At 36.8% G+C, this 25,548-nt stretch overlaps 1 protein-coding gene across 16 annotated transcripts in view; it reads right to left on the reverse strand.

The window, feature by feature from the left end:
* Window positions 1–5,839: 5,839 nt before the first annotated feature.
* The window catches only part of C2CD5 (C2 calcium dependent domain containing 5), a gene marked incomplete at its 3' end in the record, with an annotated part of 70,590 nt that continues 50,881 nt past the window's right edge, over window positions 5,840–25,548 (reverse strand). For 9 of the 16 annotated variants that reach the window (XM_082044950.1, XM_082044949.1, XM_082044946.1 and 6 more), the window contains 13 exons: window positions 24,974–25,138; window positions 24,518–24,658; window positions 21,455–21,518; window positions 18,077–18,138; window positions 16,837–16,935; window positions 16,346–16,435; window positions 15,489–15,576; window positions 14,340–14,426; window positions 12,897–12,947; window positions 11,779–11,880; window positions 10,749–10,939; window positions 7,945–8,091; window positions 5,840–7,280 (listed from right to left, as the gene is read on the reverse strand). In XM_082044950.1, coding sequence (XP_081901076.1) covers window positions 7,149–7,280; window positions 7,945–8,091; window positions 10,749–10,939; window positions 11,779–11,880; window positions 12,897–12,947; window positions 14,340–14,426; window positions 15,489–15,576; window positions 16,346–16,435; window positions 16,837–16,935; window positions 18,077–18,138; window positions 21,455–21,518; window positions 24,518–24,658; window positions 24,974–25,138 — 1,419 coding nt within the window. The remainder of the gene's footprint in view (window positions 7,281–7,944; window positions 8,092–10,748; window positions 10,940–11,778; window positions 11,881–12,896; window positions 12,948–14,339; window positions 14,427–15,488; window positions 15,577–16,345; window positions 16,436–16,836; window positions 16,936–18,076; window positions 18,139–21,454; window positions 21,519–24,517; window positions 24,659–24,973; window positions 25,139–25,548) is intronic. The other 7 variants (XM_082044951.1, XM_082044948.1, XM_082044944.1 and 4 more) reach the window with 3 other exon arrangements.

Genomic DNA, 25,548 nt, shown 5'->3' on the forward strand with positions numbered 1-25,548 from the left:
CTTCTTTACCTCAGCCCCTCTTCTTCTCCAGTGGCAACAGGGAAATAGCCTGGAGACACCAAACCCTTCCTAGGCTGCTAGCTGACCCACAGATGTGTTCTGCTACTTGTGACAACCAGCAAATAGAAACACAAAAGCATTTCACCTTCAGGAAATAGTGCTCTGACAATGCCAAATTTCATTCTCTTCATGTGGCCTCTGGGTAAGTTCAACAGTTGGTATATATATATGTATATAAAATCAAAGTGACAATTTAAAAGCCTGTTTGCAGGTTTCTGACATGAACAAGAAATCCCTCTGGACCAGTGTACTCTGATCACCCTGCACTGAGAGCTTCAATTGACAGACTGATTTGGTAATGAAGTATGCTGTACAGAGATCATAACAATTTAATAACAAGCAACTCTTCCATTTCACCTTCTCTCAGCCATTTCCACTCACACAAACAGCACCAACCCTTGGACTGAGGCCAAAGTATAAACAGATGAACAATTTCATTAAAAGCTTGAAAACTGAATTACAGCTCTGCCATGCAGCTCTGCAAGAAGTGTGAACAGATTCTCCAGTTTCTGAACTTAAACACAGTGGCTCCCTCTCCTCTGTGCAGGGCGAAAGCAGAGTAAGCGCACGCACTGCTGGTGACCTGTGGTTAACCAAACCCTCCAGAGATGGGACAGGGACAGAAGGAAGGGGAAGAGCAGCCCAGGGCTGCTCAGGGTCGCAGGAAGGGAAGGTGCTGGCTGGGGAGAGGGCACAGACAGCTTGGGCAGAGAGGGAAGGCAGGGAGAGGAAGGGTTGCTGCCCATGTTTTCACTTATTCCTCTGGCTTTCAGAGTGCATGCCAGGAGATAACAGCATCTCTTCAAAGCTTAACAAGCTCAGTTGTGCTCCCCCAAAATTTAAGAGCTCTTCAGGGGTGAATATTCCGCTCACAACGTTGTAATTACTCTGATATGTCCAAAATCTCAGAAGGTTTCTGTGTGGGACTACAGTGGGTCTGTGGATTCCCTGATGGAGGGTATGGGAACAGAGATTGGCCTTGAAGATATTAAGGTCTACCTGTAAAAATGTTTGGAGTAAAGGAGTATCTGGAGATATTAAGGTGTACTCGTGAGAGAGAAGGGAGTAAAAGAGTAACACTGATATTAGCAAAATTAGCCAATGAGATGTTACTATTGCACCCTGTAACCAATAGCAAAAAACATGTGAGCTAGTAAAGACTATGTAAAAAAGCATTTGTGGCAATAAATGGAGACTGCTGTTTGTACTTAAGAACCTGGTCTATGTCGTTTTCTGTCTCAACCGCAACAGGTTTCCAGGCAAAGGCTCTCCTTGATTGAAGTGTTATAGGCATCTGATGTTCAGAAAATAAAACCAAAATTGGAATCACCCTAGCTTCTCTCCTCCCTACAATTTAAGGAGATCTTTCTGTACACATTAACGGAAATGCTTTTGCAACAAAAATAAACACGCATCATTTAATGTCAATGTGCATGTTTATGCTAAAAACCTGCAAGTCAATTGAAAAGTGACTCCCGTTTCCGGAAATGAAATCAACAATTTAAGACTCCAGCTTCCACTCAGCAATTTGCTCAGTGACTGATATACACAGTAATTTCCAGCTCTGCTGGCGCAAACTAAGGTCCATTTTTCAGGCAATGCGTTCCTCACATAGCTACAATGACAACAGACCCAACACCACAGAAATCCATCTTCAGCCCATTCTCATGTGTCACACCATACTCACAAGCATTTTGATGCCTGGAGCGAGACCTGCTTCTCTCACCAGCTCCCAGCATGACCTTGCTATGTTGCTTCACACCTCTTCATCACAGTTACTTCAGCTGTGAAGTGGAGAAATGATACCAACCGATTTTGTGAAACACTCGAGGTATACCAATTAAAAGTGTTACCTGAGGGGGTCCTTTGTACTGATGAGGACCAGCAGCCTGGCTTGCTCTCATACCAAGCCAGCCATTCTGTTGCAGAAAGGGCAAGTCACTTCATCCTTTTTTGCTTTGTTTCTGCTTTGTAGAGTAGTCAAAACTGAGCTTTCTCCTATCTACCAAAACTACAAATACTGCAAGGCAAGAAACATTTTCTTGCCACACAACCCAAGGCTCAACAAAAGATCTGCAGATGCTGCAGCAGAACAACTGTTCATAACATGCTTGCCAAAAAAACTCTGTTATTCGCTCAGATCAGTCATCAAAGTTTTCATCTATATCCTCATCTGAACACCAAAAGGGAACTGAGAGCTCTCCAAAAGCTTCACAGTCACTGACATCTCACTCGTCACAACCATTTGTAACTCCCTGCATCTTTCTTGCTTCTATTTTTGCCTATCTGTCCCTCAGTAAGTTGCTAGTGAGACAGATGCAGGGCTGTCTTTCAGTCTGACAAAAGTGAACCAGCCCCTCAGGTTTCATTTCCAAGGAAAATCTAGTTTCAACAAAACACCAAGAAAAAACATTTGATTCCACTTTGGGGGTGGGAGAAGGAGGAAAGAAAAAGCCACACATCTTCACACAAGAGGACATCTTCTGTCACTTAGCACTTTTTCACATGTGCGTATCAGAGCGCCTTCAGCAACTAGAAAGTTAACAAGGAAAAAAAAATCACAAGCTGAGGACTTGTCAACCAGTTCTGAAAGCAAGCTCCTAGGTGAAAAAAGATAGGAAGGAGTGAAAAACAAGTGGAATGTTATTCCAGGAGATCCATCCCTAGATCATCCAGCTGGCTGGGACTCCAACACGAAGCCAACATCTCCTTCCAAGTTAATTCCTGCTCACCTTCAAGTTGTCTGACTTAGCAAGCACTATGCATCTCTTAAAATAGCAATGGTGAGAGAAAGCTGTGGAAACAATCAACAAGCAGCAGCATCACAGGCAGATGCACTTCCTCGGCATACTGCTGTTTGCTGAAGGAGAGAGAAGTGATCTATTACAGCAGATGCCACCACTCCTTTCTAATGAAGGGTGATAACCACTCATTTGGTTCACAATATTGATGTGAAGGTTTCAAACCCAAGCTTAAAGGCTCTTCTGAGGGCTGCAGACAGGAGCAGGGCTACTTTCACTCTCTCCATCCTCTGTCATTTGGACTCCTCAAGTCAAGAAAAAGCAACCAACACTATAGGTTAATCCTGGTGGGCAGCCAGACATCAATCACACAGCTGCTTGCTCACTCCTTCCCTCCCAGCAGGACAGGGAAGAGAATCAGAAAATCATGCGAGAAATCTCGTAGGTTCAGACAGACAGCTTAATAAGAGAAAAACAACAAAACAAAGAAAAATAAGCAATGCAAAAAGCGTTTCCTCGCCACCAACCAACCAATGCCATTCCCTGAGCAACCACATGCTGAGAATGGCATTGTATGGTGTGGGCTATCCGTTTGGTCAAATTGAGTCAGCTGTCGCAGCTGCGGCCCCTCCCAGCCTCTTGTCCACCCTCAGCGTACTCCCTGGGGAAGCGGCAGTGTGAGAAACAGAAAGTCTTGAGACTGTACGAGCACTGTTCAGTAATAGCTAAAACATCCCTACGTTAACAAGGTTGTTTTGCTCCCAAATCCAAAACACGGCACCAAGAAAATTAACTCTATCCCAGCCAAAACCAGCACAAACAAGTTGCACTAGGTCCTACACCCAAACAGCTATTGTCAGAGTAAATTACTGGCAAAGCAATGTTTGTTTGAGCCACAAGTATCTCAAATGGTACTCTTTGTCTCCCCTTCATTCATAAGTCCCATGTGAGTATGTATTTGGTTTGTGTGGCAAGGTTTTGGTAGTGGGGGCGGGGCTACAGGAGTGAGAGCTTCTCTGTGAGAAGCTGCTAGAAGCTTCTCCCATGCCCGACAGAGCCAGTGTCACCTGCCTCCAAGATGGACCTGCTGCTGGCCAAGGCTGAGCCCGTCAGCAATGGTGGTAGCACCTCTGTAATAACATAGTTAACATGGGGGGAAAAAACTGCACAACAGCAATTGCAGCAGGAGAGAGGAGTAAGAGTATGTGAAACAACTCTGCAGACACCAAGGTCAGAGAAGGAGGAGGGGAGAGACACTCCAGGCGCCGGAGCAAATATTCCCCTGCAGCCTTTGGTGCAGATCATGGTGAGGTCGGCTGACCCCTGCAGCTCATGGAGGTCCATGGTGGAGCAGTGTTCCACCTGCAGCCTAGAAAGGACCCCATGCTAGCGCAGTCTGTTCCTGAAAGACTGCACCCTGTGGAAGGGACTCACGCTGGAGCAGTTCATGAAGAACTGCAGCCCATGGGAAGGACTCATGTTGGAGAAGTTCATGGGGGACTGTCTCCTGTGGAAGGGACTCCACACTGGAGCAGAGGAGGAAGGAGCAGAAGAGACAACACATGATGAACTAACCACAACCACTATTCCATGTCCCCCTGTGCTGCTGGGGCGAAGGATGTAGAGAAAATCGGGAGTGAAGCTGAACCTGGGAAGAAGGGAGGGGTGGGGGTAAGGTATTCTTAGGATATGGTTCTATTTCTCATTATCCTACTCTGATATGACTGGTAATAGATTAATTTCCCCGAGTTGAGTTTGTTTTGCCCATGATGGTAACCAGTGAGTGATCTCTCCCTGTCCTTATCTTGATCCATGAGTCTTTGGTCATATTTTCTCTCCTCTATCTATCTAGCTGAGGAGGAGAGTAATATAGCAGCTTTGGTGGGCACCTGGTGTCCAACCAGGGTCAACCCATCACAGAGCAGAGCACAGGGTATCTTGCATTAACTGCTCCCATTTCAGCAGAAGCTTCAATGATTCTCCCTCAATCAATACTACGTTATTATGTCATGACTAAAGGGGTAACAGTCATTAACGCACGACGTACCTTTGTACCATTTGCAGCCACTCTGAACTCAGCAAGGCACATCAATCAACTTAAGTTGTGGGCACACAGCTCCTCAAAGGTGTTTTGGGCACTAATTACTTAAATTTTTAACTCATGTTTTACTTTTCCTTTCCTTTTATACTTTAATAATTTCTTGAAGTTCGTCTTACATTTGTACAATCCTTTTTTGCCTCTGAGAAATGTATGAGGTCTGATGTTCCAAATGACAGTGGATTTGCACAAACCCTTTTTTTTTTTTACACTGTAAAGAAGAAAATAACAATCAAAGCAATTTAAGTGTCCAGCTTCCTACAGGTTAAATTTATACAGCTAGACACATTACGAAAAGCTAAATCCCAATTAGTAACAGCTAAAAATCATGTTTGTCATTTCTGGAATAACAATTAAAGAGGAACTAGAATGTCTAGATAGGAAAGTTCTTCCTCTACGTCTAATGAAATACACTAGAAGAAACTGTGACCATTTAAGCAGCTAGAAATGAAAAGATGGCATTGATACTTCCATAGAAGCTATCAAAAACCCCCACTACACACACAGAAAAAAGCAAGAGCAGCTATTTAAATGTCCTACTTCAGAGAATATTTCCATGCTTAATACTTATGCTGAAAACAACTTCTTGTGCCAGATCCAAGACCTTCTGAAGTTATTAATATTCTGCCATCAGCTTTAAAGGGAACAAGATTTGCCTTGCAAAGCAACCGAGAAAGCTACAACTATTTACAAGGTGACTTAATTTATGGCAGTTTCAGTTGCAACAGCTACAGAACTTAGAAGTACAATTAACTGTATGAGTAAAGTGTTCTGGTAAGCACCCAATTCAAACACTTTTAAGATAATTAACTCCAAATTTTAAATAACCAGGTTGTAACATTCTACATTAAAAACAGTCCTCTGAGGAGAATGGGGGCAGAATATCTTTAATATGCATCCAGCATACACATTTAACTATTACACATATAAAAAGGCAATAAATTTTATACAGAAATTTATTGTGCAAGAATGATCTTCATGCTCATTTACAATAAAATAATTAGTTTTAACAAATAATCATGCCATTGCTTAATTTCAACACTAAGCAGACTATTTACATTCAAGTTTACATGTTTGTTCAAGTTCCATGTATGGTAATGTCAGAATTAAGTCAGAATGCATCTTCAGATCAAAATTTGCATTTTTTACATTAAAATATCACTGCCTTTCAGATATTTACTGGAAATCACAAATTTCCTTTCTTTGCAGTACCCTCATTTCCCAGCTACTGTACTGGAAAAAAAACCAAAAGCTAACTTGCAGAAATCAGCATCACAAACATACATCAATCTCCAATTTGCCAGGCATTTCCAACTTGTTAAACGGAAAGGAGGCTGGAGCAAACCTCTGTGTAACTAACTTGGAGGACTGTTTATGTCATCCTTGCAAGAGATCAGAAGTTAGGAAAACAAGCTTCAGGACAGTTCTGTCACAGAATTTTGTATAAAAAAGGGACGTTCTGTCAATATGGAAGTGACAGTGTATCATAGCACCTAACACTTTGGAACTTTTCTTTTTTTGAGCCACAGGGATGACTAGGAAGAGAGCATCATGGTCTAGCAACTTTTAAAAAATAAAAATGAACCAAAAAAAACACAAAACACCCACCCAAAACATATACTGTATGGTAATAATTAAAAAAAAATAATCAGTTTACAAACAGTTGTAAAATATTTTTAGTGCGGAGAAATTAGAATTGTGACTTTTTGATGCTGCTTCTTCCTCTTCACACTCCAGGATCCAAGAAAAATTCAGACTTCACCTCATATTTTATTAGCCTGAGCACCAATCCATTGCTCCTTTTTAGCAAATGTTGCTAATACAGGCTTCTCAGTTACCTTCCACCCACCCTGATCCCTCTTTTATTTTTTAAACTGAGCCGAGAATCAGCTAATACAATATGCAAACCCAGAGATGGTTATCTTAAATAGCTGCAATTGCAACAGAATTTTTGTTTAATTTCACAGTTCCATGTGATGCCAACTATTTTAATCCACATTTTCGTCTCAGTGCTTCACCTTCTGTCTAGGTTTGAAAGGGGCCTGTAATTATAACAAAAGAATCAGAACATACTTGCCAATATGCTGCCCTGACTATATTACATAAAACTGAAGGACAAAGTATAGTGATTGTCTTGGATTTTGGCTATTAATGTTATCAGAGACACTGATTTTGAAGATGCAAACCTGAACATTCCCACATTTTAAACAATCTTCATATTTGGCAGAGATTATTTCGCTTTTTTGTCTTCACGTTGTGACATCTCCTCCAGAACTTGTGGGCTGAGAAACAACCGTGGAAGGTTGTACTGGTAACATTTCTAGCTCAGATTCACGTACAAAGATGACTGCATCACCACTCACATTTATTAAACACTGGGCCTGAAAAAAAAGGCCAACGCACAGTTACCAAACATTACAGAATTACGTATTCTATGTTCACTGACATCTGCTAGATGTAACTACACAGACAATAGAAAAGTCAGAGATCAGAGAAGGACAAATTATTAGAATATATTAGTGAGGCAATCCCTACCACATTTCCTTCTATATCCACTCACTTGTGTGCCATCAAACACATAGACAGATTCTCATAAGACCATCACAAATGAAGTATCTGTGTAGCTGTACTTCCTTTTTCACTACTGTTTTGAACATATTTAATGTACCAGAACAACCACATTCAGTTGTTGCCCTTACTAATGAAGTTTTGTCGCTTCATGTCCAAAATGAAGCATTTTATATCAGCAACTCCACGTGAAAATGATGAAAATCCTAACACTGCAACATCGGAAAAGCTAAGTACAGCTGTTTCCTGCAATTTACTCCATTCTAGTGAACTTAGACCCATTTGGGGATTTAGGAAGCTAATTTCGTGCTAACTCAGGTGTTCAAGAACACTCTTGGCTTCTTTAAACAGACATGATTATGAGAGATCCACAAGTGTTATGCAAACATGGCTCTACAGCGTTCCTTGTTTTTTAAATACATGTGTATTTGTGTCATACTGGTCACAATAGCATTGCTATTTCATATAATTATTTACCTGATTTTTGTTTGGATTCTCCATGAAAACACACTGCTTCATTATGTATGAGACAACGGCATTCCCCCCTAAAGCTGCAACATGAGCTCTCACCATTGCAAATACTTCAGCAATAAATGCATGGAGAAAACCACTGACACCACCCTCCTAAAATGGAAATTAAAAAATACATTTTGTGTTAGGGAGATGCTGAATACTTTTTTTACATTTTCACCAGCTGAATATTTCAGTGAATCCTAAATAGTATATTGTACAAAACTTAAAAGCTATTTACTGTTTAATGGGTCACAGTTGAAAATCAGACCAATGGAACTTACTGTTTGAGTAAAAGCTTCACAAGTAAGTTATTCATTTGTGACTGGTATTCTTTGCAGTCAGTATATTACATATAATCATACTTTTCAGACATTCCTAGACCTCTGCAGGAACATGTAATACTTCACTGACAGTTGAATAATAGGTTTTTCTTTCATCTGGAAGGATACTACCCATTTTTTTGAAAACTGGGAGGCAGATAAAGAATAATTTCTACTGAGGATCAGAAGAGATTTAGTCTTCTTGGAAATTACTGGTAAGTAGTGGCCGTTACCTTTGGTCACCGGCAGTTCACGTATGCTAACAACTGTCATGAGTTCTCAATGTTCACTAAATAAATGATCCCTCAAAATACAAGATATTTTGACAGAGCAGAGACTTGACACCAGCTATTCAAGCTTTTTTTTCCCCTTGAAGCCCAGAACTTCTAGCCATCCCATTTTGTTAAGTTTTTTGACTTGATGGTGCTTATAGGGGATTTTTACTTCTTTGGTGCCAAACTGAATCATTTAAATTGCTGTGAAAGGAAAAGGGAAACAAAGAAGTACAGGGTTTTTTTCTACACAATGTTTAAGAAAGAATGTGAGCTACTACATTAGGGGAAAAAAATACACATAAACCAGGCAACCTACACAAAAAATAATCCACAGAAACTGAGGAAAGCAACTGATGAAACAGAGCTCACTACTGGTTCAAAATGTCTGTAAAATTTCAAAATGAAAGTGAAAGGCAGGACCACTAGACTTCCCATATGTGTGTGTGCCACTGGAGAACATGAGAGAGGCAGGTAGAAGAAGAGGCTAGCTAAGGTGAACTTCAGCAAATACTGACTGCACTCATATCTACCAGAAAAAGTATAATACACCCTAAACACACTCATAAAGACATTAGAAAACATATCTTGGATGAAAATTAACAAAAGGGCAAGTATAATTTCACTGCTCCAAGCATAACCCATGAATGAACTGCAGCCAGAAATCAAAATTTCAATACAAGTTTGTAATTCCTTGTGAAATTTTGATTTTTGTCCAAGTGTTTTAACAGTCACAGCAACTTATGGGGAAAAAAACCTGTAATATTATAAACCTAACACAAAATTTGATCACAACAGATAACAAAAGATTTTAAGTATCTACCTGTAAACAACAAAACCTAAGAGCAATGGATAAATTTAACTTAAAATTATCATTAAGTTTTAAAGCACAGCATCTGATATAAACTTCAGCTTATGAAAGGATTCGTAAGGCCTCGATATTCTGTAAACTACCATAAGCAAAATATAAAGCAATACAAACAAAAATGCTGCTAATTATTTTTTCTGTAGAACCTGGAACACATTGCTTGAGTTTGATACAATGACTATTCTGTTTTGACTGTTGGTGCGTCAGGGCAATACTGTGCAACTCGGATTAAAACTAGTTTGTGACTCAGCCTACACAGCCGAAATAGATTTAAGTTCACTGCCCTGAGATCTGCTACCACCACTACCAAAGCTTGCTTATCAGCTATTTGTATCTACAGAAGCTGCAGTTAGTACAGCAATCTCACGTAACCACTTCCCTGATCCTACCATATACATCCTGTTGAAAACATTGCCCTTCTTACATAGGTTTCTTAAGTTAAAAGGGGCTGTAACTTGCTAGATCCAAAAAAGAAGTTTGTCCAATCAAAGTTTCTCTAGAGAGATCGCAACTCATGTTGCTGATCATTTTTATAAAAATCTGCTCTGTAATTTTACCAATGTGTAATTAGGAACAAACACCATACTCCTCAGCATTAACAAACCTGGCAAGAGGTGCACTTCTGTGGCCAGAAATTGTAGCAGAAGGATGCAGCTACTTCCCAAAAGAACATGAAAAGTATAATGAGTATTTCTTGGATTTTTTGCATGCTCAGAAGAGTACCTGTTGTCCAGATCTAGACTAGCAACCAGTGTTTAAGTATCGGTAGCTACAATCTCTAAGCTGCTTGTGTGATTATATACCCTACGACATTCTTTTTAGACATTCATCACACATAGCTGTGTTACTGAGAATGCACAAAATGTAATATTAACCATCAGCAAATACAAAGTGAAAATTAATCATTGAGCTTGCTAAAAGAAAGAAGAATTGATGTTTTTTTGTTGTTGTTTTCACTTAAATTGATCTCAGTTTTGGACTCAAAGGATCCCAACTCACACTGCTGGTCAAAGACCTATTTCTTCCAAATAGTTCTGTTTAAGAACTCACTGATTTAGTGTTATATCCAAGTCCAACAACAATGGCAATGGTTAAGTAGCCCCTTCCGAACATCACAAAACACAAGGCAGCTCTAAATGCTCTATAACAAGAGCAGTGCAACGCGACTTACTCTCCATTCAGTACCACCTTCAAGCTACAAAAGCTCCATTCACTTGCTGTGCCATACCTCAACTCAAACCTCTTCAGATATTTACCTCTGATTATAATAAATAAACAAGAAGTGCTAATCCCTGATATAAAGCTCACCTCACGCAAAGAAGTGGTTTCTCGTATAAAAAACATGTTGATTATCCCAAGATATTTGGTTATTTTTGCCCCAGGTAGAAAAGAAAGAGGTGTCATCTTAACAACTGAGACAGTAGAATTGGTGCATGATGGAACAGAACGGTGCCGTAAGTATCCCTCAGCCAATGGACTTGTTTTATCAAGTGAAGCAGCTAAAAAGATGGGAAAAAAGAAGAGAAAGTAACTATCAAGTGAGATCGATTACCGTTTCTCAAAACACAAAACCTCTTCTTTATGGTTTCCAAATAGCTTGGTGACAACATTCAGCTGCCTGTGATGCTCAGCCATACCATGTGAGAAAGGAAATTATCATGCAATGCATGCAAAAGGAGACAAAAAGCTGAAATGGAATTTATTTGGAAGAGTGGCATTCCTGCAAAGGAAAACATTGAGGCGAGTAGTTGCACATACGACAATCAGTTATAAAGTGAAGGTAAAGAAAAAAGTGCCAACATTTTGAAATATGTATTCTGCTGGAGGAACAAATTACAGAAAGTGTGAAAGTTGTTGTGTTTCCCCAGTGCAGCATTTTCCATTAAAACAGATATTAATCTCTGCTATTTAAAGCAAGATAGTCAGACCTGTGGCCAAAGCACTACTGAAAAATAACTCACCACTTGCTAATTTAGTGACCATTGCCTTGACTGTCACCTTGGTGATTGCTTCCTGTTTCTCACCAAAAATTTTCCAAGATCATACATACACCTACATCCATGCAGTGTATGTTACATAATTAGTAGGCGTACACATTTATGGACAACTAATTTTTACTAAGTGAACAGAAATACTGTATTTTGCTTTTTATGATACTGGTTCATAAACCCTAAAGTAGCTTACAAAGTTATGAACAATGTCGGCAGTTTTCACGCTCAGGTATTCATTCTACATGGGATCTGCAATATTATTGCTGGGCAGGAAACTCCACTATTCACCACTGGGAAATCAGAGATATGTCTCAGATTATCATAACGTGGTAGAAACAGCCGCCTACTTGTCTTAATTGATCCGCGCCTTATGGTCTGAGCTTTCAGTTTAATGAGCTCTATCCAGCTGTTGCATCTGTCTGCAAAGGAACTGTAATCAATTGACGTTGCTGAAAACACAGACAGAAAAACAAAAGAAAAAAAACAAAGAAAAAAAATATGGATGATGTCTCTTGCTCATCTCAATGCTCCTTTTGAGGAAGCAATTCTCTGTGTCTGAGAGAGAACAAACATCCCTTTCCAGGTCCATTTAAAAGAAAAGTTACAGTATAGGTTTGGACAAGTCCACTTTGTTTCTTTGGACAGTGTACCGATTTCTGGTCATGTCCCAGCTGTGAATCAATTGCCTGACTGGGACTTCATCATGAAAAAACATGCATATACAGTCATTAACGACTTATGCTAGATTTTTTTAAAATCTCCTTTTACGTATTAAGTTCTGGTTTCTTTAAGTTTCTTTAAACCTGGTTTTAATTTTCATTGCTATTCTTTTCCTCATGATGAACTGCTGATCTAGACTTAATCTTCCTAACTATCTTTATCAATATCTAACCTACAGACTGAAGAAAAGCTTTGGTAATGAGGACAAGAGTCACATGCTGAAACAACACCTCAGTTTTAAACACAAATGAATTTTCCTTACAAAACACTGTCCTCCTTCCCCCAATGTCCCCTCTCCAGTACCCCCTTCCCCTATTATCATTACAATGACAAGTAGAGTTGTTTCTGCTATGACTTTTGGTATTAGTTGCAGGGGTGTTTGCATATCTTTAAAAAAAAAAAAGTTTTGCAAACATTGTTTCTTCATTACCCTGAAGAAACGGAGGAAGACATGCTAACTTCAAAATAAGACAAGCAAAAAAGCTCTCTCTCTCAGGGAACTAATTTTCTGTCAGATAAAGAGGTATCAATACATCTGACAGACACTGTTATTATTAAGAATCTGATTTCTGTAATTAAAAAAAAACCACATCAAAATATTATGATATAGTTAAGCCACACCAGAGCATGCATTCTCAGTTAACTAGTAAACACTTCCTGGATTAAGACACATCCAAAAAGAGTATACCAATATCCCAAGAATGCTCTTTCTGTTCTGGCATATGGCTAAATTAAGTAAACTCACCTCTCTGAGCAGCAGGAATACCTGTGTGGGAAGTTGCACCCTCCAGGACTTCTAATAAGATAAAATGAATTCCATTCAGATAATATATGAGCAGAGTCATGTAGTACAAGACAACAGCTTTCTTTTATTAAAAAAATTTTAGAGTTAAAGATGAGAAAAATAATCTTTTATATATACTATACTATATACGTTGAGCACACATAATAAATAGGTATAAATAATTAACTTTGTTAAATCTGTCTTGCGAATTATAACATTTACTGAAGGTCATTACAGTATAAGGTTGAATACAAATATTTTTTAAAATAACAACCTTACAGAAAAGTATGTTAAAAAAATATAATATATTAAATTAGCTGCTAAGTAAATGTAACTACAATGAAACCTTGAGTCTACTTGTGAAGAAATGACAGATCAAATAATTATTTACGTGAAAGCCTCCGAAGTGATGTACAGTACAATATGGAATGTAAAGAACATCAGGAAAAGCGATACACGTGAACAAGCTACCCTCTACTGGTCAGTGCCCATTATACAAGTAGCACACTCCAGTAACACTGAAGAAGACATCAGTCAGAAATTTCTGGATAGCTCCTCTTTTTGGAAATGAAAGTTTAACAGTATCATAATGTGACCAATTAGAAGTTAAGCACACAAAAATGCATAAAAAGCAAAAAAAAAAAAAAAAGCAATAAGAAGATTATTGTTGAAATTAAACTGACCTCTGAAAATACAAGTACATGCGGCAGACACTCTCCTTTATACAACATATGGAATGGGGAAAAAAGGAAGCTGATTTCAATGGATGATGACCTAATTTTTATTGCAGTCATAAAAGAATTATGACAATGATTCTTGAAATGCAGGTCTATCTCGGATAAAATCAAGGAGCTGTTTAACAGCTAAAAAGTGCTGCACTGTACAAATAGTTTATTATGCAAGTTTAGGCTCCTTTCACTTAAAAATAAATTGCATGCAGTTTTGCTCAGCTGAACAATCAGTATTTGCTAATTAAATATTTCCCACCATGAAAACTATTAGCTTAACTATTTGAGGCTGACAATAAATGGAGTTATTTTATGTGGGCCTTTTACAGAAGCAAAGCAGTATGAAGCAAGCCTAATTATGAAGTAATTTGTAATTCTTTAAGTCAAATGACACCCAACACCTAGTGGTTTGCAGCATTTTAAAATACTCTAAATGCAAAGATAGAAGAACTACAAAAAAATCTTAAAAAGAATACATACAGAACAATTAGCCAGCCAATTTTACATGACTCTCAAAAAAATTGACTTTAAGAGTGAAGAAAGCCATTATGCTTAGGTAGCAAAGAATATTTAAAGCACGTGAAAGTACAGATATTTTAAAACTACTGCAACAATGGAAGAGCAGGACTCAAAATCGGTAAAACACAATAGTTCAGCATTCTTCCATTCAACTGACCTTTCGCTGGTAAGGATGGTTGAGAAGCAAGGGGATCAGGGCAAAGTTCCAATGGAAATTGTAACTGTTCTTCATTGTCTGTAGATGCTTCAACAAAGAGAAAATACCCAGTTGATAATTAACCCCCAAAACAAGATTTGCGGGCAGTAAGAAACACTGCAGATTCAACTTAGGCCTGACTGCAACAATTTTTTTCAGCATATGCACATAGTGATGCAGTTCTGCAGGAACAGTTATATGTCTGACACTAAATCCAGCTCCAAAATTGAACAGAACCTGTGTTCCATCGATCAGGATCTGATTTAGTATTTTCAGGGAAAAAATATTAAGTTCAAGTCATGTGTTTTAGATTTGATTCTGCAGCTGGAACCAAGTTAGCTTTACATTACAGTAAAAACTAACACGATTTATTTCACATAGAAGAAAACAATTTACTGTTACTATTTAAGATGGTATAAATAATGTTTTAGAAACATATAGCTCTGTTCTTCTACCTAATTCCATTCTTCAGAATGCAGTATCTTCAAAGCTCTGTCTACATTCCCACATCCAGATTGCATACATACATTTCTAGCATAAGATGGTACTTCATTAGCAAGATGATACACGCAGATTGCAGCATTCTCTTCTATTACCTCCACAGTGCTATATGCTTTACTGACCTCCAAAAATATTACTGATCTACTTAAGGGGTTTTTGAGTATTTTTAAAATATTATGAATAATTTTTTTGCTGCCTTCTTGAAGTAAGGATGAAATTTGCTACTTATAAAGAACAAGTATTCTCTAATGACACACACCATGTTTCACAATACAATGGAAATATTGTCAGCTGTCCCACGAATTCTTTAGAGAAAAATATTCAAAGAAAGGTAATACATAGAATAAAGAAATACCCAAACTTTTTTCATGTTACTGTAAGTTTGTTTTTTACTTACAAGAAAATACCTAACACTAGTTAAATGATCCTGCTGGAGTTCACATATATTAACTCTAAAACCCTCTATGTTATGACTTTACGATTTTCTAGAACTTTCCCATAGAAATCTGCATATGTAACTGAAATGAAAAAGGTGACTCATTAGGTATTAGGTGGAAAAAATGAAAGAAAAATATTATCTCTTATCTTTACATGCCTCACAACATTTACCTCTTTGCTGTGATTTTTCTGTAGGGGCTTTGTTGGCTTGTAATGTTTGGTTTTTGTCAAATGTAATTGCAACAGCTGTGACTGCAATCTGCAAATCAGAAATATATGGCATATTAGGTAATCTAATCTCTCATGTAATCTGCAAAAATAATTTTGCAAACAAGCAAGCTTTTTAGATAGAAAAATAATAAGGAAAAAATAATTTAAGTACATATACTAAAAACCCTTCACAGCGCAGCATAAAAGGCAATACTAAGATCCACTGTTAGAACATATATCTGACAGTGTTTGTCCAAGGTTTATGATTTTGTTCATCAGTTCTTTCCTTCTTCATCGGTGAAGTGACATAAAAAAGAAACATAAAAACTCACTATCCTTGTATTTTTAAGATAAAGAAAGAGATGTTTAATTGATCACAAGAACGGTGCTATGCTTTCTCAATAAAACACTTTCTTTAAAAATAATGAAGTATACTGAATCATCTTGAAATGGCAAGAAAAAAATTAGACTATTTTAATGACAGCATATTTAGGAAACTAGTGTGCCATATTCTTGTAGTGTATGTGGTAACAATTTTTAATGGATATTTAGTCAGGACGTGTACATAAATAAAAAGATACACACTATTAAGATGCACTGTGTTCATGAGAAGCCACATAGTTCCATGATTATCAAAACTGATAATAGGTCATTTTTTTTTCTTGAGCAAACATTATGGCCTTAACTTTTACTTCAAAATTAATCAGAAATACTAGTAAATCAAATCCTAGCCTAGTTTACTTTGAGTAGCAAATATTTATTAAAGGCCAACAGTGGCATGCCTATCCGCTGGAAGTCAAAAGAAGCAGTTCATTTACCTGGACTAATTCATCCTCCGGTAAAGCAACTGTAAAATTCACATGACAAAGGCAGCAGGGAACCATAGATCGTAGTTTAAAATACAAGCTCTGTTGAAGACAAGACATAATTTGTGTTAACTCCAAAAAAAAGTAGCGTTTATTTCAGAGAAATTAAAGATCAAAACTTTTCATAGTAGAAAACATCTAAATCATATTAATTTTTTTATTGCAGAAGAATTAGAAGTGTGGAAAAGTCAGGATAGAATGCAGCCTTTTAATTTCTGTTTCTCGAGTACACCAGGATGCATTCAGATTCAAAAAGCTTTGGAAATCCTTAATACATTAAGGCAGCTGAATCTATCTCTAGAGCAGCTTATGAACTAATTACAGACACTCTGTAGTCTCATTCTGAAAAGTAATTATGAAGAAAATGTTATTTTCAGCACAGCCTGATTTTACTTTGCTTCTCTTTGAACAATTCAAAAAAATGTTTGAAATAAGATTCTTACCTTCAAGAGATTCTCACAGAGATCATTAAAGTTTTTATTAAGTGTTTGATTTGTTAGGTTAATGTTGCTTAATCTGGATACTCTTACTGCTGTGAACATCTGAAATAGAAACACACGCTTATTTATTTTCCAACAGATGCCTGCATGTTATATTAAAACCAAAACTAATTCATAAAGGCAAATGATGCCTAATACGGTATAGGGTGGGAAAGGAAGAGAGAGAAAGATAGAAAGGAAAAAACTATAGCAATGGTACATGAAGTGCTTATTGTTCATGAAATTTTACAAACAAAAGGCAAATTTTCTGTGAACTAATGCATATGAATGTATGAAAAAAGTGATTAAGCGAGATATTAAATACTCTATGTCCTTTTTACTTGCTTCATAAAGGAGTCATTCTACCTGCTATGTATTTTCATATAATCACAGAAGAGGTTGGGTTGGAAGGGACCTTCAAAGGTCATCTAGTTCAACCCCCCTGCAATGAGCAGGGACATTTATTTTGTTAACTGCTGTTAAAAACTATATGTTGTTCACAATAATGTAGACAATAACAGAATGTCATATATAGGTACACATGCAATCCTACCAACCTGAGAGCATGCAGCTGGTAGAGTCATATTGTTTTCAGGTTTGAGCTGTGCCTCTGCCAAAGCACAGTCTTGCACTGTGCTGATTAGCTGTGAAAGCTCATTTAAATATAATACCTCTGTTTTATCTCTCACCCTATGAGACTGAATTGTGTTGGATAAACATGACCAAAATGTTTAAATTTAATTACAAATGGAATTTTTCTCTACTCACTGGACTGGCTTTATCTAATTCTTATTTATCTTAACCTATTAATGTTATCATATTCAGAATCTCACACTAAGTAACAGTCAGCAATTTACTTCTTTTAAGAGGCTGTAAAATCTAGCCAAGTTCTCAAAAATGACCCAAACCTTAAAGTTCATATTTACTGTAATGTTTTTCTAATATTTGTATTTTTGTACCAAGTTCTCTGTAACATTAATAACATTAAAACAAAACAAAAAAACACACCAAAAAAGCCCCACAAAGAAACATGTTCTCATATCCTATTTTTCTTACCAAAAATACTACATTTATTTATAATACAAGATTATCCTCCTAATTTATCTTTAAAAATTAGTGATCTCTAATATATATTTAAATTACTACATCATATTTCAACACAATTTGGGAAAAAAAAGTTTTAATTTACTCTGAATAAGCTTACTTGAATTTCTGGTGTCCAGTTATTTATACCAGGCATAATTTCCGTGTTGCAACTGTAAAAACCTGCAAAGAAAATATTTGGGGAAATTTATGTTGCACACTGAAATATAAAAATACTTTTAAATGAACTGAAGTGACTTTACTTGATGTTTTGCAAGTATTCTCCCTCCTGTGTTTTTGAATATTGAATAAGACCAACATTCAAAAACCAAATGTAGTATTTGAAGAATACAATATAACATACAAAAGCAGTGCATGCTTTCTGTTATCCATACTGCAGTGAAAAAATTGATAGAAAAGATGGAACTCACCACTTCTAAACCACTAATTCAGTACAGAATTCTTATGCTGAATATTTCTTGAACCGCCGAAAAGCAAGGCCAGAAATGGTATAATGTTGTGGAACATCAGAGAGGCTACAATGGCATGAAATGCAACAGTGACAGTTGCTCCCCATGGAGACAGGGTAACTCATGTCATCTGATGCCAAAACTGATTGATAAGAGGCTCCCTGACTGCTCCACGGAACCTCTCCTTGTGGAACCCCACAAACCAAAAAACTCCTGACTAGTTGGTCCTGAGCATGAAGAAGCATTCAAAGAAATTGTAGGAAGGGCAAACACCCAAAATCCACTACTGCTCTGTCTAGCTTCTAACAGACAAACTACATACGAATGAGGAAACCTATTAAAAAGGTGATATGGGAAAAGCTAAAAAGCTAACCTTTGACAGACAGCATACAGATGCTTTAAAGTTACTACCTAGAGACTGAGTGCAAATATGTAGCAATTACTAACAGAGACCTGAAAATACTAAAAAAAGTATAAAGACTAAACAGCAGGGTAAGAAAAGTTATAAGCAGCAAATAGGCAATGTTGAAAATGTAAAGATATAGCTAAATGAGCACAAAAATGAAAAATCTGGTAGGGCCTATGTAAATACACGAAATAAGCTAGAAAATAAATTGTGTAGCAGCTTGTGGAAGGTATAAATATTAATAGGTTTTTCTTTTGGAACACCAAAAGCAGAAATCTCATTGAAGAGTCAAATAAGATACAGAAAGAATACACAGACATGACAACACAAGAGTGAAAAACATGCTTTTTTTTTTTTTTACATGAGTGTTGACCATGATAGTGGAGCTTTCCACAATAGTGAAAAAACCCTTGTTTTCCATCAGAGAACCTGTCTTAAACAAAAGCGTTTGAAGGAGATATTGAACAAATAGGCAACTGAAAAATAAGCATTCCTGTAAACAACAGGAAAGGTAAAAGATTAAATAGCTGCCTAATCAACATTGAACTCTTAATTTAAAATTGCCCCACTATCAGAGGAGAGGATTTTTTAATCTTCAGATAGTGAGGTGCTTTTAGGGACTGAGACCTACTGATTTGCCTAGTACAGATATCTATATTAATGGGTTGTATGTGGTTCACGGGCAGATGGAAGAAGAAGACACTGCAAAGGAGCTGATACCACCTTTCTAAATAACAGTCATGGCTCACAAGCTGCCAACAAGCATGTAGACAAAAGGCTGATAAGTCTACTTCAGACATCAAAAGGACTCTTTAAGAAACTAATATGCTGAAGGGCAGAATGGAATACCACTGCAGGAAATACAATTATTGTAAGACTGGAAAGAGAGAGTCAAAATAAATGCAAAATTTTCAAAGTGGAGACATCCGTAACTCAGGATTGTATGCTTCAAGCATTTGCATAACTTATCTGCAAAAGAGGATGAAAGAAGGTCACTGCTGATGGCCTTATTTTAGGGTAGTAAATTAACTGCAGCAGGTCCTAGCAATTGTTAATCGATGAGGTATAAACAATTCAGTGGTAATAATAGATAATTATTACAAGGACAGTTCTGAGCTCAACAGTACTCAGAATGATAAACATTGATACCAATTGTAGGGAAGGGAGCAGATACGTGCTCAGAAGGAACACAGGGAAACTCAAAGGTAACAGAGGGAGAACAAGGACAATCAAATGTACAGAGCAACATCCACATAATGGACAACTACGTTAGCCTCTTATCCACATCCACGAGTTCTATGAAGGAGGATATGACAGATACCTATACAATCACCAGTATCCTAAAGAAGACTGATACGAAGCAATGATTCACTGTTCTTCCCAATATAAGAAAAAGGAAAAAGTGCTGATACCAACCAAGCATAAGAAAGTGACTCTTACGTGGGTACAGATGCTGATGCAAAATTCTATGAACACTGAAGACGCACATGGGCTCAAAAAAACAACAGCCAAATGCACAGGAAAGTCCGTCAAAGGCTGTTGTTTACAAAGACAGTACTTTTCTTTCTGGATGTTGTTGAACTATTAATATAATAACTGTTGGCATGTTATTCTGTGGGATTTCCCCCTGCCTCATTCTTACATTAATGGAACATGCAATCTTGCCTGATCCCTATCAGCAAGCAAACGTTGAGTGATTTGGTACACCTCCTCCTCTATTGGATTCCTAAATGATTTTTAAATACAGACAACTAAATAGACACCTCACAAAGTTCTATTGCCAGCAATGCAACCCCAGCATTCATATTCACACTGTGAAGTAAAAAGAGATTGATTTCAAGTCGCACGACTGAATTTTGAACATTATTCACTTTAAGCAGTTTTAGTTCTCAAGTTGCAACATTTTAAAAAATACATCTATAAAAAACTCCTAAGAAATCAGAAACTACTCTATTTCTATTATTTGACTTTACTGCCTTCTACAGAAAATGACCAATACTGACTTGGGTAAAAATATTGTGAGTGATTTAAGAATTCCAAATCATTTCAGACTTTGCTTTTTTTTTAAACAGCAAAGACTACAAATTCAGTGAACACAAAGGTTTTAAGTGACAGTATGGTATAATCACAAAGCAAAGAAAATACAAACGCACTTCATAAGCAAGAGTGCTGGAAGGGCAAATTGCCCACTTTAAATAACATTCTTGGATTACAACACCAATATGTCACATTATATGGGTACAAATACTTAAAGGTCATTCTGTTCTCTATATATCTACTTTCATTGTCCTGAAACCTACAAATTAGCCATTCAGTCTAAAAAGCTTCAGAAGCTGGTACACTAGTAGAAAAGATCCAATTGTTATACCCACATGAAGTAACAACAAATTTGCAACAAGAGCACACATCAGTGAACCAAACGCCACTCAAATACTGTGTTTACTTCAGTTTTCAATAAGCAACAATCCCTGTAAAAGGCTTAGTGACTTTTCACAAGTATATCTAACAAGCTAAACATTTCAGGTATATTTTCACGGTTACTCTTGAACTTTTTTTTCCTTTTAATAAAACCAGTTCTATTTTGTCATTTTGTAAATAAGAAAAAATACATTTTTAACTATACCAGAAGGTGGGGGAGCATCTGTCAGTAAAGAATGTACATCTTCCATTGCATCTGTATCATCAATCTGGAGAAAGGAATAATTGATAAAAATCATGTTGCTGTTCCAGTCAGAAGTCTCAGAAAGAGGTAAAAACTTTGTCATCAAGAGATCTACATCTGGCAGGTAAGTTACAATTTTAAAAAAGGATTCCATCAACTAGACATCTGAATCCTAACTAGCAGCCTATGACATGCTTAACACTTGAAAAATAGTTCCCTTAATTAAATTGTATTAAAAATGATCCAATAAGCACAGAGTGCACAGAAACTACGGTAGATTAAGAATGATAGACAGAGAATTTTTAGAACAGTTTAAAATGCTGAACGAGGTTCCCCACAACTTACAACTTCTTCCAGCTAAGGACCTTTGGTTACTAGAGCTCTCATAAGGTCTGTATTACACTCATGTGATCATTCTCTGCCTATTCCAATGGCACACAAAAATCTTTTCTGGATTTTAAAAACCTCACTTAGTAGGAACAACAGAAAAAATCAAATAGGACAAGGTAAATTCCTGGATTATTAGTTTTCCTATCCAAATAACCTCTACTCCGTCCAATCTTTAAAGGCATTTTTTATTTTAGATCAGTCTGAGAACATGTCTGCCATACTACTTTCTGTAAATATTTGTGTGTCATGTGTCTTTAGGTTTATTCTACCTTATTGATCTGCAAGAGATCCAAGTTTACCTCTCACTTCCAACATTTTCTTAACAAGTATTTTGGAAATTGTTTATATTTTAACTCCAGTATTCAAGTGTTCTCTGATAGGTATTGTTTCTCCTTCTCCTAGTAAGAGGAGTCTTTTTTTTTTTCCCTTCCAAAAAATACAGCCAGCCTTACCTCTCATAATTGCCTTCTCAGCATCTCCTAGCATTTCCTCATCACAAAGAATTTTCTACCACTTTTTCTTACATATTTGCAGTGAGCAATGATTTTACTCTCAAAAAGTCAGAGTCAGGAGCTTCACTAAAACTCCTGGAATACTGTTTCTGATATTCAGTTTCTTAACAAAGACAGTAGTAAGCAGTTTCACGTATGAAAGGTCCTTTTTTCTATAAATAAAGGCCGAACTACTGAAACACAGGGGAGCATATTTTAGGGCCAACATATTCACATAATGTAAGCTAGTAAATGATGGTCCTTAAAACATCAGATCTTATTTTTCTCTTTAGCACCATTTATAATGTACTCTATAATACACTACAGTGTACTTATATTTTTCCCTTCCACATGGAGATCTCCTCCTATCCTCCCAAGTGCATATACTGCAGTTAATAAATAAAGTAGAAGAATACTTCAAAACTGTAAAAAAAAAATAGCTGAACTCTGTTTGCAATATACAATGCAGTCTTTAAACAGCTGAGCTTCGCTTATAACACATCAAGCCTCTTTATGAGGCAACTGGACAGAAGAAGTATGCCAAGCTTTTATGATTGCTTTCTCTCTTCTATTAGACAGCCTTTAGAAGTGAAATAGAAACTGGGCTTATGTTTTTCCAGTGTTTTTCATAATTTGTCCAAAGGGTGTCCTGCCATTTAACAGTCTTTGGATTGTGTGTTTTGGTTTGTGTCTTTGTTGTTGCTTGGTGGGTTTTTTTGGGGTCTGTGTGTTTGTTTTGTTGCTGGGGGGAGGACTGGTCTGTTTTGGGTTTTTTAAGTGTTTTTGGGGGTTTTTCTTGCATTTTTTGTTCAGCTTCAGGGTTTTTCTGCCTTACACATTCTTCTGTTTTTCGCAAAAGCATTCGACCCTTTTTGCATTTATCCAAGTATTTTCTGATTGGCTCATTCATTTCAATACAGTGCCTCAGAGAACATCTATCCTAACTTTTGTTTTGAGGGTACAATTCCAATCCTGTCAGCGTACAGAGATGATGATACTAAAACAAAACCATAAGCCTGTTAAGACCAGCTTACAAAAAATACTTGATGAAAACTGTCCTCATTTCTTTTTACTGTGAAAGCTGATCCTGGTATGCCTATAATGCACTGGAGAGCAAAAATTTACTTGAAGCACAGAAGCATCAACCAATCTCAATTTATTATACCAGCCTCTCCCAACATGTTATTTTTTCACTGTCTTTATCTCTGTTTTCAAATTAACTGCTGTTACAGCCCTCTCTCATTCTCCCTATCTATGACCCCTTCTTGCAGATTATTTTTTATGAAGATAGTGATTTGTGAAGATTAACATAAAGGAAAGCCTTTAATGTACCTTAGCCTGCAACTACAGGCTGTAATTTAATTCAATTGTTTTCTTTTTCTTAGATTAGAATCTTGTAGATACCTGTATCTACAAGAAGATGATCAAAACTCTAGCCTTCGTTAGTACTTGGCTCCTTCAAAATTGTACAATGTTAAAATCACATCTTTGAATTTTAGTGAATAGAGAGGTTAAAGAAATCTATTTTCTTTATCTATAGGTGTTGTCTCTAGTTGTAGCTGTAGAAAGAATTTGAAGGTATTCTCTGAAGTTTTAAATTCTTTAACTCTAAAAAGTAGCAGCTGAACTGAGGAAAGCAAGGCTTTCACATGCTCTCTTGACACAGGTTTTTTTGAATGCTTGGACTACTACCAGTTCTGGAAACTGGTAACTAATTATTCAACTATAGGAGTCTTGAAATGGGAAGAGTATACTAGATTTTTCTTTCCTAAGTGTAAAGTGTGACAACACAGAACCTCAATGTTAATAAAAAAATATATCTAAGTTTTGGAACTGCTGCTTGAAATAGGCAGACGGGCATTTCCTACAGTCCTCAATTGTTATTCTAGATATTGCTACATGCTCGACAAATAGCACAGTGATCTTTTCAGATATTGTCCCTAGCATAATACAGCTATGCTTGAAGCAAAGAGAATAAGAGAGAGACAATGCAAAATCCGATACTTAACATTTTCTATTGATACAAAGTGGAAACATTTATATACAATTCAAGAACTGTCTTTGGGCATGAGTAAGAAAACTTTTCTCAATTTTTTTACATATATTTCAGAAAAAGTATGAAAATGAGTACAGAAAACATCACCTCCAAGACAAAAGCATCCTTCTTCCCATGTGAAAGATCTAGCTCTGTAACTTCATCAGAGCTTTCTGACTGAGATCTTAACAACCTGGAACGTTGTCTTGGCTCTGGAATGGGAGACCCAATGATTTCTTCAGGTAGCTCCTAAGAAGGATACAAAAAATAACAGTTTTTCTAGGTAACTTAGAAATAATTTCAATTATAAGCAATTTGTTCCAAATGTTAGACTTGTTAACATTCTCAAAATGATTTTAATGAGAAATAAATCTAAATAAGTACAAACTGATTTGGATATGTGGCTTAAGAGATCTGAAAACTCCAGTAGGTTCCCAAAAAACAATGAAAAGAATCTATCTATTAAAAACCAACTTATGTTCTGAATTATTCAGTCAATAAAACATGGTGTATATCTGCCTGACTCAGAATGCTTCATTTTTAAGAATATAGAAGTTTACTTACTGGAGGATTAATCTCATAAAGCTCCTTGTTTTTTGCAATCGTATCATTTATTTTCTTTTGCATATGAGATATATGTTGCTCATAAGTGCCATCATTCGGAGTCTTCCCAGCAATCTGAATACCACCAGGTGTTGGCAAAGCTGCCAGATACACACCTGTTGCAGACTTTAAAAAAGGCATTAAGAAAAATGATAATTACATAAGCACGTACATCCAATATTTTCATATGAAATTTTCCACAATGCTTATGCTCTAACAGACAGCATTGTACCATGCACATGACAGCATGATCTCTTTCCATAATAAATGGATCTCTCTCCTTTCACTTATGAAAAAAACCCACTACTCTTTTTAATAAACACTCTCTCTCTCCGGGGTCTTTTCCATGGTGGAGCTCTTAACTTACCTAACAGTTCCAAAGTATGAATTAAAACCTCTACCTTAGTATATTTTGCCTAGGCAAGTGATGGTTTCAAGCATTTAAAATGCGGCCAAACCATTTACAGTATCACTGAAGTTGTGACAATCCCATTTCTATTTACAGAAAACAGATCATCATTTCAGACAAAAGAACA

This window comes from Streptopelia decaocto (genome assembly GCF_964273445.1).
Source record: "Streptopelia decaocto genome assembly, chromosome: 1".
NCBI classification, from domain to species: domain Eukaryota; kingdom Metazoa; phylum Chordata; class Aves; order Columbiformes; family Columbidae; genus Streptopelia; species Streptopelia decaocto.